Here is a 14,560-nt window from a genome sequence, read left to right as displayed (position 1 = left end):
ACTGCAAATGTAGGAACTGAAAACAGACGTGCTTTTGAAACGTCTTAAGGCAATGACCAATTTCTCAGGAAATTAGCAAATTGCGCTTTGCGCCATTTAATTTGCATACAATACAGCCACAGTTTTGCACTGGCATGAAAATTGCACTTAGAATTGCTCTCACAAAAATTGGATAAGACATAGCACGCGGTCGTTGCGCAAAGCGCTGTGCTTTGCGCACTCACAAAAATAGAGCCCTTGGTCTTTTCATGATCAAACAACTAACCAATCAGTAAAAACGCATAAAGTGACCAATTGTAAATACCTTGTTAGATACACAGAAATTACATTATCCCATAAAATATCTCTAAGGCACCGGAGATTAATGCATTTTGATTTATCACCAAAGATTTCACACCAGTTACTCCCTACGATCTGTTGTTAAATATTTAATTATATCTTCAGCTCATCGAAATGATTATTTTCACTTTTACTATATTGTACTGTGTACTGATCTACACACATTATGCTTTATAAATGCTTTCCCAGACTATTACAATTAAAAATGCCAAATTTAACCAAAAGAATCACAAAGAGATGACTACCAACCCCATAAAAACACCTACCCTCCTCAGGCATCAAACACAGCAAGTGAAGGAATGTGAGAGGAAGAGGATGTGCTGTAAACAGTTTCATACTTCTGGTTGTAATTTAAAGTTCTTGCCTTTTAGGATGTAATATACAGTTTGTGTTAATAAATGCTAGCACAGTGTGTTAATCTTTGAACTCCTGGAAGGTCCTGAACAGAAAGAATATTCTCAGGTTTGGCAGATGAGATGAGAAGATGGTAACATTATCAAGAACAGGATAACCATTTTTGTGTATTTTACATTTTCACTGAAAGAAACATTAATTATTTTTTAACAGTTTTCAGATACACACCTTTCAACCAAATGAAAAATTTCAGAGGTGTCTCCTATACTGTTTGTTTGTGTCACATTATGTAATCACAAAACACATTTTAAGGGATAGTTCATCCAAAAATATATATTCTGCCTAAAATCTCCTTTAGTGTAGTGCACAAGTCATGAGGGTTTGGAACAACATGAGGGTGAATAAATGAGGACAGAAATGTAAATTTTTGGGTGACATATCCCTTTTAGACTATTGGGGGGTGGAGCCAGTGACATTAGGAACCAATCGGACACCATGGAATGTAGCGTGTCATGAGGCAGGGCACTCTTGGGGCTCTCTCAGGGGCACTTTTGCCCTGACATACTACAATAATCTCTAAATTTGTAGGTCACCATCACAGATTAAGTGTTTGTCTGGTAAATAAGAGATGGCGTCTGGCACAGTTTATCTCTCATCTTTGAAAATGTCAGCTTTTTTTACATACGCACATGCACACACACAAAGGTATACATTTTATTCCTTTGAGAGTTATTATTCCTATTTAGCAGATATTAACAAAAACACACCATGACCAAAATGGTCCCCAGCAATCATAATAAGTACAGAATCATTTAACTATTGGCCATAATGATTCAAAGTTGCAAGATATGAAAAAGAAGAGTTAAAAGTCATGATATAATATCCAAACAGAATTAAATAACATAAACATATGGAAAATAATCCATACCACTGAAGACTAATCACTTGTTCATACAATGTAGATGCAAATCTGCCTCTTTCATTCGAGAAAGGTACACATAATTTGCCGATAGCCCTGCCAAGTGTTTACTGCAAAGTCTTTGAACATTATATAGCGATCCTCTCTCTCTCTCTCTCTCTCTCTCTCTCTCTCTGTCTCTCTCTCTCTGTCTCTCTCAGGTCAATGTAAAGCTGAGGCTTGTGGCCAAGAGGGAAGGTTTGTTTATATCTATTTATCTATAACGATGGTTCGGGAGTTTCCTTTACACTCACAAAACACCAAAGCAACCCACTAGTTATTTAACAATGACAAAAGTTGCATTTGAGGTCCATTCAGATGCTCAGAGCAAAAGAAATTTAGCTGAAACAATAGATAAACTTGATTTGCATTTCCAGAAGGAAATCATTGTATGTATGCTTCTAAATAATATGCATTGAAACACAGGTAATGTGAAACAGTTGCTAATATTGAATGCAGATGATCATATATTTTCATGTTGAATGTGTTGAATTAGCTGCACTTTACTAAAAGAGTAAGCATAGTACTTTGTTAATAATTTGTGTAAGCCCATGTGAAGCATGATTTATAGATGCATAATAAATTCTTTAAGATGGTGTGTAGAATTACCTTTAAAAAATATATTCTACTGAGGATGAAAACATTACAGTGCTTTTAAAACTTCAACTCAATGTAAAAAAACATTTTTTTTTTTTTTTTTTTTTAAACCTCAAGCGAATATGTAAGAACTAGGGCAGATTTTTACTTTAATTGCTGAAATCCTCATCTTTTCTCCACTAATGGTAGCTAACACACTGCACACAACTTCACCCTACATTACACAATCTATAATATTCTACCATTTGGCTTTAAAACACTGCAGACATTGTTCAAACATTTGGGTTACAGTATACCATTTCTGCTAACAGTATGTCAAAAGATTTGGATATTTATTGGGAAATACAGATATACTGTATGGTCGGTCTCGTCTTGCGAGACAGAACCCAGTGGACACATCTCCCCAGTAATGAGCTCATTACTGCTCTTTTACAGGGTATGTGCTCTGACTAGAGAGTTAATGTGGAAAAAGGGGGATGCGGCACAGAGAAAGGTTTTCTTTTGAAGTCCTGTAAACAAAGAATCAATTCAAGCCCACAGACAGTGCCTAGTCATGTCCCACTTATTAGGAGGGAGGTCTTCAGTGAAGGGCAGAGTGATGCCTCAAACAACATGTCAAAGTTGAAAGATTTTGCAAAATAAACTGACATACTTGTAAATTGTGTTTTTTTTTTTTTTTTTTTTTTTTTCAGGCAGAGTAAGTGATATGTAAGATAAAGATGAGCATGGAAGATTTTTTATACCTTTAAAGGTTATAAAGAAATGCTATAAATGAAATGTACTGACTTTATAGTATGTACAGTATGTGACTGTACAGTAGTGCTAAATTAAATGGACCATTGTCATAGACTGTAATGACCTATACCTATTTCCCACCTTAATTTAGCCTGTTTAATCCTTTTATTATTTTACTTTAAAAAAAAAAAAAAAATCCCAACACTGCTGCAACGGTGTTTCAACAGCTGCAGAGGGAGTGACAGTTGTGGCATATCTTCTAACTGCTGAAATCTCTGTCTATTTTCCTCCTTTAGAATTTCGTGTTTTTTTTATTTTTGTATTATTATTTTATTTTATTTTATTTATTTTTTTGCTGCTGGAGCAAATGGAAGCACAAAAAATAATATTTTTGCCATTTACCTCAATACATCAGCACCAAAGTTTACAGTTACTTTTGCATTTTCAAACCCATTTTCAGTCCATTCTGAAGATTTTTGTGACTTGTCAAAGAGAGAGTACAATAACACTTCTTGCTATAACCCAAAATACACTCCTACAGTACATGCACAAAATGGTTTGGCTCACACATTCACACTAGGGATGGTGTCAGTCTGTCTCCCTTATTTTCTTCAAGGACTCTTATTTTGAAGTTTTCTCCTGCACAACGTTTCCCAGGATTCACTGCCCTAATCACTTCCATCTGTTCATCGTCATCCTCATCTGCCTTACATTCCATCATTAGTTTTCTGTGTATAAATACCCTCTAGTTTTGTTCAGTCATTTGTTAGTCCTTGAAGTGTTATGTAGTGTTAAGTTTGTATTTTGAGCTTTAGCGGTCCACTCCAGCGTCTCCTCTCTTCCTCTTCAACTCCTAGACACCAATGTTACAGATGGGCATTTTGATTAATTTTGTAGCGGAGTACTCTTAAAAACATAAAAAAAAAAAAAATTAATCGATTATTCGAATTAAATCAAATTAAAGTTCAACTTTTGAACCTTTTTTTTTCTTATGAAAAAATTAACACTATGCAAAAAACAATAAAATCTGCACTCGCACATAGAAACATACTTTTTCCAAGTCTGCTGAAGTGATACAAACACTTTTTCACAAACACAGAATTTTCCTTTTGGGAGAACTAAAAAAATACTGCAATATTTGAGTAGTGTTTTTAGTAGTCGAATGTTTAAAGCTGAATGAGTACTTGATTAATTGATTACTCGTGCACATCCCTAATTCATACTGTACACACTGAGAAATTACACTATGCTGGGTTGCCCTATTGTACATACTTTTCAACATTATAGTCGTTTGAACATATCAAATCTGATGCATCAATCCATATGTGTGCTTTGGCAGTGAGATCCGTGAATGCAGAAAATCAGGTTTTTATTTTGAAGCATTTATACACACACACACACACACTCACACTTGACAGGTCATCTTATCCACTCTATTTACTGTGAATAATACAGTGAATCTATTTACTACATCAGAGAATCAATATGAAATTTCATAGAAACAATAAAAGAAGGACACAAGGCTTGTGTGTTCCTAAAGTCTTTTAGCAAATCTTATTTACCCTGTGTTACAATAATGGCCCCTAACTCAACCCAAATCACAATTTTTATGCAACCCACTTGACAATACTTTAGTGCTTTACTTTAGTGCTTTAATCCTGTGGCCCATTTATGTTGACACACAGTAGTCTTGTTTAAAGCACACAGAAATCATGACAGTGTCTCTATAACAACATATTGACATGCTGATACAAATGCTGTTTTAGTCATGGAAACTGCTGGCATCCCTACTATATCTCTAAAGCTGCAGCTTTAAGGAGTTGCTTTTCTCAGATATTGAGTACCTTAGGGGAAGTTTGTTTTCAATGGTTCTAAGTTCGAGAATGTGTTTGTTTTTATATGTCTTTGCACCACTTTCATATTCTGCCTGGTGGAGTGTTTGTATATATTAGTGTTTTCACAGGTGGTATATGAGCCTTTGGCATATCTCTATAGTCAATAATTGTCCCAAGTTGATTTGCCATTCCCACTTTGCACAAATAAAACAAAATTCCATCATTAAAATATACACAGACACAAATACACATATGCAAGAGCAGTGGTGTACAAATATTTTGTTACTGTACTTAAGTAGCTTTTTAACAAAATTACTTTCTTGAGTATTTAAATTTGTAGCAACTTTTACTTTTACTTCGCTACATTTTTTGACAAATTAATAATTTTTACTCTGATACAGACCCTCTCGTTATTCGTTACCCTGATTACAAAATGTGTTTTATTATTTGCGAAAAGAGTGCAGAGAGCTGCTGATAAACAGAGTGCATTGTGTTTGACAGCAGCGTGAGTACAGACAAACAGCGCATGCGCTCATGGAGTCTGTGTCAGACCAAAGAGGCACATTTTTATGAAGGACTATTGATAGAAGGTCTGAACTTAAATAAGCCTAAACGTGCTTCCAAATGCACAGATAAGATGCATTTTACCCTAGCTGTGTACAAACCTGACAGTCTAAATGTATTCATCACAGTATATAAGCCACAGAATACCAACACAGAAACACTTTATGACTTTCAAAGCCATCGGATTGCTGTTTTTTTCACACAACACAACTGTCTGTCTATAATGGGGTATCTTGAAGTTGCTGTGGTTTACACATTACACGAGGGATCGGCAACAGTGGGTCACACATTACAAAACATTTCACTAGGAAGAATCAGCTCTGTCTGGTCTCCAAACTATGTTTCACAACAAAACGCACGTGAGAAGTGATACAGGAAATGACGTGAGATCACACGTGAGACAGGACTCCTCGCGCGAGACTGGAGTTCTTCCCTCTAAAAATGGTGGTCCGCAAGAAGCTTGCGATCCAAGTTGTTTGTGCGCTGAATTGCAGCGAAAAACCAAAAAAGAAAAAAAAAGAAAATGGAGGAGAGAATGGTTGGGGAGACTCGGGCAGCAAGGATTGTCTGTTCTGCAGAGAGAGTTAGAGGTAAATAAATAATTTAGCAAAGGTAGCTGCCTGCTGGTGTTGTGGCTCGACAAGGACATGTTTGTTCTTTGTTTTTGTTTCAAATAATTGAAAAGCTTATGTGTATGAAAATATATTCTGATAGAAACTATATTACTGTGCTCACCATACAAACAGATGCATGATAAGACTGGGTTCAGGGAGCTGCTGTGGATGACACGTCAAAACACATTTCACACTGCAGGACTTGGAGTCACAGACAGCTCTAGATATTTAACCTGCTAAATATCTCTCAGGCATCTGCGACACATCGGCGCATCTCTCAGATCGCGTTTTTGAAAATTCCCACATAGCAATTGTCGCTCAAGTGAGCGAGCACCGATTTGTCTCTGATTTTGGGCTTTTGTTGCCGATCTCCATTAACTGTCGGCAAGTGGAAAATCAGGGCTAAAATCGTGAATTGTAAACTCAGCATAAGATGTTGTGGAATAATGACAGTAGGTGTTTTTTACCACATGATTTTGCTTCATTCATTAATGATGATGGATCTAATCTAATCAGCCAATCATGTGACAGCAGTGCAATGCATAAAATCATGCAGATACGGGTCAGGAACTTCAGTTAATGTTCACATCAACCATCAGAATGGGAAAAAATGGGATCTCAGTGATTTCGACCGTGACATGATTGTTGGTGACAGACGGGCTGGTTTGAGTATTTTTGTAACTGCTGATCTCCTGGGATTTTCACGCACAACAGTCTCTAGAGTTTACTCAGAATGGTGCCAAAAACAAAAACATACAGTGAGCGGCAGTTCTGCGAATGGAAACGCCTTGTTAATGAGAGAGGTTAACAGAGAATAGCCAGAATGGTTCGAGCTGACAGAAAGGCTAACCACTCTATACATTTGCAGTAAGCAGAATAGCATCTCAGAATGCACAACACGTCAAACCTTGAAGCGGATGGGCTACAACAGCAGAAGACTGTAATAAAGAGCTCAGTGAGTGTATGATATTAATAGAGCTGCCTGCAGCCTGTGTACAATTCTACCGGTTTACAAACAGTTTATATGAATTACAATTCATGTTGATTTTGTTCATGATGGTTGTATTTAGTGTTATGAAAACTACACAACTCTGCAGAATTTTAACACTAAGTGTGAATTAACCTTTGACGCTGCCAAAACACAAATAACCTGGAACATCAAACTGACTGTCCAGATGGCACAAACACATACACACACCACCCAAATACACACAGAGTTTCAAAAGACTGTCCTTTAAACAGGCAAAATGTCCTGCAGTGTGGACAAAGGAACACGAAAAATGTTTGTGTGTGTGTGGGCGGGTTTAGGTGGTTTACGAGGATGATTTTTTAGGTTACAAACGGGTAATTACAAGGGTATTATGCTATTAATGTGGTTTATGAGGACATTTCTAGTGTCCCCATAATTCAAATCGCTTAAAAAACATTCTAAACAATGTTTTTTTGAAAATTAAAAAATGCAGAAAGTTTTTTGTGAGGGTTAGGTTCAGGGGTAGAGTTAGGGTTAGGGGATAGAATCTATAGTTTGTACAGTATAAAAATCATTATGCCTATGGAGAGTCCTCATAAGGATAGAAAGAGATCATGATGGTTCACACTGAATCAAGAATGACTGTAATATATTATCTCATCAAAAGCACGTTCAGACCGGAGTAGATCCTGAAATTCACCATCAGTTATCAAATCCAGCCCACCTAAAAATAGGCCATGAAATAAGGGTGAAATTACACTCCCTCTCTAAATTATCTGTGTTGTTTGGTTTAAATCCCTCTTTGCTAACTCGTAATCCTTTTGGCCCAGATTCTCTAGGGTGGGTTCTTATGATACCATCGCAGCAGTGATAATTCCCATTAAAGGGGCATTCAGTAGTTCTTTAGCTAGCATTATGATTGCTCTTCTTCGTGTATTTTAAGTACCGATGTGACAGTGGTGATAAACACTGTACTGCCATCTATCGACGTGGATCAGCATGATCGTCTCTGCTGCCCCCTCCAGCTATGGAATATCATTTGCATCTGGAAAATGTTGGAATTTGAGGTCATTTCTAAAGTTATTTATTACTAACATCAGAAATCAAGCGGACATGCTTCTACTGTAAAGGACAGATTATTATGGCCCCTCGTATCAATAATATTTGGAGACTGTCTACGTTTCACATTATTTCTAAAGACAGTAATTACCTTTATTAGAGAACTGCTTAGTGTAAAACCTCATTATCTAGCAATACTGAATGTCAAGGTGAAGGAAAGATTAGAATTATTTTTGATTATCAAATTTAGCATGCCCATGAATACTGTATTTTACGAACTCATTTTGTTTCCAAGCAACCAATGACATGGTTCACACAAAATCCACAACAGTCACTGTGCCAAGCTACATTGCACTAAACGAATAAAGACGTAGATGACGTACCGATGTTTACTCTAGTTTTTTGCCTTTGCTGGTCTTTCTGTCTTCTTACTTCAGACCTTTTTCACTTCTTCTGCAGTACAGCTACTGGATCTCCCATTGTCTCCGCTGCTAAAGCATGATAAATAAGTATGTTCCATTATGTTTGTTTTCGCTCTTCACATCACCAAACATCACTGTGTGCTACATAAGCATAGCCAAGCGTATCTGCATAGGCAGCAGCCAATGAGCACAAGGATTCTCTTCTTCGAAGTTTAGTGAAACACCGCGGGTCAAGTGATTTCAACATGGCGAAACACAGTGAATGGGGTGAGCTGCACCATGTATAATAAAACACTTTTTATTAAAAGCTATTATGAGCACAGTCTTCATCTAATGTGAGTGTACACCATTCGGATCACACTTCACAAAAACACAATTTATTTGTTAATATGTAAAACTTTTTAAATGAGCTCCAAACTACTGAATGCACCTTTAATAAAGTTACGTAGTAAATTACTCCGATCTTTATTTAACTGATTTATTTATTTTAATTTTTTTTGTACAGAATGTGATTTCTGCAATTTTGAACCAGGTGCATTGCCTTCAGGAATCAAAATTATCATGAGACAAGAACTTCTCACTGTGATTAAAAACATGCTCCTAACTTAGAATGACATGGAAACATCTTGAAAAGCAACACATCCATTACCAATCTGTCCTTTATTGCATTAAGTGCTCAATTCAGTACCTGAGGGATGCATTATTCTAAATCTAGCTTTTAATGCACCCTGCATTACTTTTTGTAATTGTATTAGTACTAGTCATTTCTAGTATTTCAATTAGAGAGGTCTAAAATATATTTTCTAATAGTAAGAATTCAAATTGCAGAGCTCTCTATTTGCATTTATACTAGTAAGAATGGAATTGCAGAGCTCTACAATTGAATTACAGAGCTCTGCAATTGTATTTTTACTAGTAAAAACTCAAATGAAAGAGATCTACTATTTATTTTTTACTAGTAAGATTTATAATTTAGAGCTCTCTAATGACATTTTTACTAGTAAGAATGCAGTTGCAGAGCTCTACAATTGCATTTGTTACTACTCCAATTAAAGAGCTCTGCAATTCGATTCTTACTAGTAAAAAATAAATTACAGAGCTTTCTCATTCAATCTTCACTAGTAAGTATTTTAGTTAGAGAGCTCTGCGATTGCATTCTTACTAGAAAAAACATGTATTCATTAGATGCAAAACAGAAGAGATTACACCCATATCCCTTTCCAAATCCCCCCTGAGGTAGGCAACATTTCAAAATAAAGGCCATGTGTGGCGTGGTTAGCTATTAGTATGAAATATTTTTACAAGCTTATTTAGCAAACATATTAATTGCATTCACATACTGTAGTGTCAGAATTACCGTAATTTCGATATGACAACATGGATATGCTTTGTTACTGAAGGATAATAATTAATTACTACATAAATTCACCTCTGTTTACTCTTAAAAATATTTAAGAGCAATGAAAACACACTGGCTATAATGAATTGTAAGAAATAAAATATTATAATAACATGCTATAATGAAAGTTCTTTTTAAATGAAACAACAACTGTTAAGTGACAGAAGTCGAGGCACGAGGCACCCACACTTAATTTATCCAATAAAAGTATTCCCGAAGCAGTATATTTCCAAAATCTTAAAAAGATAATCCCATTCTACCATATCAAATGCCTTTTCGCCGTCAAGTGAGATGGCAGCGACTGGAGTCTGATGATTCGCCACTGACCACATTATATTGATGAAACGCCTAATGTTATCAGAAGAGCTGCGGCCTGAATAAATCCCACCTGATCTATAGGTATAAGAGTTGTCATAACTTTACTTAATCGGTTAGCCAAAATTTGTGACAATATTTTAATGTCTAGCTGGATCAGGGAAACTGGAAGATAACTCGCTTGGATCTTTGTCTTTTTAAGAATCAGACTGATCCGGGCTTGTGTCATGGTTGGCAGAAGCTTTCCATTCTTTAATGATTCTGTATAAACTTCTAACAAAAGTGGAGCCAGTTCTGTAGCATAAGATCTAAAAAATTCAGCGGCAAAGCCGTCTGGCCCTGGAGCCTTGCCTGTAGGCAAGGCCTTAATTACCTTGCCAAGCTCCACCAAGGTTATCACAGAATCAAGAGAATTTTTTTGCTCTGTCGTCAGTTTAGGAAGTTCTAATGGTTCCACAAAGTTTCTAATTTCCTCATCAGTAGATGAAGACGTGGAACTATAGAGATCAAGTTAGAATTCTTTAAAGCATTATTAATATCAATGGCCGAGGTCAAATTTCACCATCAGCAGATTTCACTGAGGGAATGGTTATTATATCTGTATTTCAATCGGGTCAATTCCCTGAGGCCATTAGACGATATTCGGCGTTTACCTCTGCCTCGGTACTTTTAATATTCCCTTCCAACTCCACAAGTTCTCGTGCTTTGGATTTTTTGATGAATGAGGCATACTGTATGATCTGACCCCTAAGAACCGCCTTAAGTGCCTCCCAAGCCACGCCCACAGAGAATACTGAGGACCAGTTGGTTTCCATATAAACATTGATTTCAGCCTTTAACATTTCTTGGAAATCAGGATTTTGCAAAAGGGATACATTAAAGCGCCAACTATATGATTTCTTTTTATCCATATCTGGCAACACCTCTAAACTCACCAGGGCGTGATCTGAGACTAAAATGTTTCCAATTGAGTAATCAACAACAGATGAAATGAGGGACTTAGATACCAAAAAAGAAAATCTATTCTAGAATAAATCTTATGAACTGATGAAAAAAATAGTCCCTACCAGATGGGTTCAAAAGTCTCCAAATATCTGTAAGACCAAGATTTTTACACATCATGTGAAGCATCAATGTTGCTCTAGGGAGCTTACACACTTTTGCTTCACTATGATCAAGGACTGAGTCCATCAAAAGGTTAAAGTCTCCTCCCAATATTATATCATGAGGGGTGCCAGCAGCTTGCAACATCCCTTCAAGATCAATAAAAAAGCCCTGATCATCAGCGTTAGGTGCGTAAATATTACCCAAAATCAACCTTTGCCCCTGAATTTCTGCTAAAACAATAATGACTCTTCCTAATTTATCATTAATCTGTTTGAGACATTTGAATTGTAGATGTTTACTTATCAATGTAATGACTCCCCTGCTCTTACTTGAGCCAGCACTAAAGAAAACACAATATCATATTTCTTATGTTTAAGAAAAGAAATAACCTTCCTTCTTTTTATGGGGTGCCCCAACCCATTCACATTCCATGTGGAGAGAGACAATCCACTCATATTAACATGTGACATTTTGACATATTAGAAAAAATAGATTGTGTGTCAAAAACAAGATTATAAAGACCACATTCCAACATTATTGCAACAATCAATCCCCAAACTTCCCCCCGAACCAAACAAACAGAAAAAAGAAAACGTGCGCATTACCCTTGTGCACGACAGCGCCAACCGGCGTCCATCCCTCTAAACTCAAACAGTCCATGTATGCCTACGAGAGTCCCTGCCATCGGATTGCTCAAGTCCGGTGCTTTTGTGCAAATTTTGTGAGACATAATTACACAACAGAAAATAATCTATAAAACAAACTCCAGCCAGTAGGCGGGATAAACACAAAAAGAAACAAAAAAGGCGCCCAGTGTCCTCGGACAGTCACATGAATTTTCAGTGAGTCAGGTCCACTCAGCTGTTACATGAGTGCAAAAAAATGCCCTAATCACTCCAATGTTTTGCAAGAAATATTCCACAGAACAAACTCCAACCAATAGGAGACATAAGCACAAAGAACGTGCAGACTCATCCACAAACTGTCCCAAAGGAGTGTTATTCCACAAAACAAACTCTAGCCGCTAGGCAGAACCAGCACAAAAAGGAACAAAGAAGACGCTCAGTTCCTCGGATGGTCAAGTGAATGTTCAGTGAGTCAGGTCCACTCGGCTGTATAGACAGTATCACACAATAACTTCCTCATTCTATTGACTTTATGAAGGACATCGCTTGCTGTGGGCATGTAAATATTTTGTGGCAATCCTTAGTATCAGTTCTCAATTTGGCCGGGAACATCAGTGCAAAAGCGACCTTCCGTTGATGTAAGAGTTTCTTGCATTCCTTGAATCGATCATGCTTCTCTCTTGTTGAATTCGCAAAGTCTTGGAAAAAGAAAATGCTGTGGTTCTTCCAACAAAGCCTTCCTTTACTCCTCGCCTCACGTAACACGAGATCTTTATCGGATGATCTCAGAAATCTGGCCAGAATTGATCAGGACAGCTAGATCCTCCAAGTCAGCAACGACCTTCACCAGCATTGCCAACATCCTCGACAGTTGATGCTGAATCTCTCCCGCCGCACCGTCCAAACTGAATCCCTGGTCTGCGGCACAGTCTGGAGTAATTTGCAGTTGGTTTGACATCTTTAGGTCAAGCGGTCTTGGAGTTTAATGGATTTAAAGAGACCAGATATTCTATATAAAAACAGGGATTAAATATTCTATATAAAAACTACCACAGAAAAACACACAAAAATAAGCCTTGTGCAATAGAGAGAATACTATTCTGAGTAACTTGCAGTTGGTTTGACATCTTTAGGTCAAGCGGTCTTGGAGTTTAATGGATTTAAAGGGACCATTTATTCTGTTTAAAAACAGGGATTAAATATGTTATTTAAAAACTACCACAGAAAAACTCACAAAAATAAGCCTTGTGCAACAGAGAGAATACTATTCTGAGTAACTTGCAGTTGGTTTGACATCTTTAGGTCAAGTGGTCTTTAAGTTTAATGTGTATGAACCCGAATATCCAACGAATGTCAAACGTAAAACTAACTTTACCGCAGTCAGATTTGGACCGTCATTCACTTTCTGACCTGGGCAGCATTTTAGCTGTTTATTTGGGCCAAAGCTGTGACAAAGGAAATTTGCTGACTGGGTTCTTTTTCTTTTTCTTTCCTTTTAAGAATGACATTCCAAGGAATACATATCCTATATTGCTCTCACGAGGGGAATTTGTACAGTATAGACATTCCAGTTATGCACAGCTATTAACCAGCAGTCTTGGTAGACACAGACAGCTGGCAGAGAATGTGTTTAACTAACCATTCCAAGGACACAGCTGGGACAAATGAAAGAAAGAATTATTTCCCATGAATTAGCTCTATTTTAAATGCAGTTTAAGAACAGGGTAAACAAGCACACACACAGATTCATTACAGTGGAACTCATAAGCATAAGGACTCTTGATGCTTGCCAAAATACATAAAACATACTTTTTAAATTCTTATATGAGATATGAACACTGTTGTTCTAATTATTCTCTTTATATCTATTTATTGTTATGTAGGCTACTTCAACTAAAGCTCAGCAAGTGACGTTTTTACACTTAATGATAATTAAAATATGGGGTTACTGACCCTTGCACTGTAAGTAGTAATACAAGCCTGTACCAGTAATTACATAGACAATGGGAAGATTGTAAAGGAGCGCAAAACAAGTGTAGAAAACCCCCACTGTATCACAAAACGTAACATAGGCTACATGCAAAAAGAACCTAGACAGCAGACCAAATCTAAATCACATATCACATTTGTTTTTTGTTTTCATCCAAACTAGACTAATTATTCATAGAAGACAGGAAAAGCGCTGCTTGCAGCTACAAGCCAAAACTCGTCATAAAATGTGCAGAATAGAAAGAATCGTTATACTGGAGTAAAATAATAAACTATGGAGAAAATGCGGTATTAAGGATCCCCTGACTACCACTTACCCATGTTGATTTAGCTGTGTTCAGTGAAAGTTCCGCGGGAGTTTCGGGTGGAAAGAATTTCACTCAACTAAATAAAAGTGTCCCTGCTGTTCGCGACCACCGTTGCAGTGACGTCACTATTTGGGGTACCCACTCAGGGCCCCTCTTTCCTTCATTCACAAAAACGATGGTACAGACCAGTGATTGCATATGAGTGGTAATGATAAAACACTTAGGTTACCCTCATAGTAGAGTAGGTAATAACACACATTGTATTAAGTGACATGTAATATAACTTGTCAACTGCTCAAAAGTACTTTGAGTTTGATAGCTTGTGTTCCACATTTAAAATTATTTTGATCATCCATTAATAAAGGGCAG

At 36.9% G+C, this 14,560-nt stretch overlaps 1 protein-coding gene across 1 annotated transcript in view; it reads right to left on the bottom strand.

Moving 5' to 3' along the window:
• Positions 1 to 14,295, bottom strand: part of gpm6ba (glycoprotein M6Ba) — a 77,219-nt gene extending 62,924 nt beyond the window's left edge. Inside the window, exon 1 of the mRNA XM_051702563.1 lies at positions 14,201 to 14,295. Coding sequence (XP_051558523.1) covers positions 14,201 to 14,204 — 4 coding nt within the window. The 5' untranslated portion in view covers positions 14,205 to 14,295. The remainder of the gene's footprint in view (positions 1 to 14,200) is intronic.
• Between the last annotated feature and the right edge of the window lie 265 nt (positions 14,296 to 14,560).

This window comes from Myxocyprinus asiaticus, chromosome 7 (assembly GCF_019703515.2).
Source record: "Myxocyprinus asiaticus isolate MX2 ecotype Aquarium Trade chromosome 7, UBuf_Myxa_2, whole genome shotgun sequence".
NCBI classification, from domain to species: Eukaryota; Metazoa; Chordata; class Actinopteri; order Cypriniformes; family Catostomidae; genus Myxocyprinus; species Myxocyprinus asiaticus.
The sequence above is the reverse complement of the archived record's forward strand: the minus strand, read 5'-3'. Positions and strand labels throughout refer to the sequence as shown.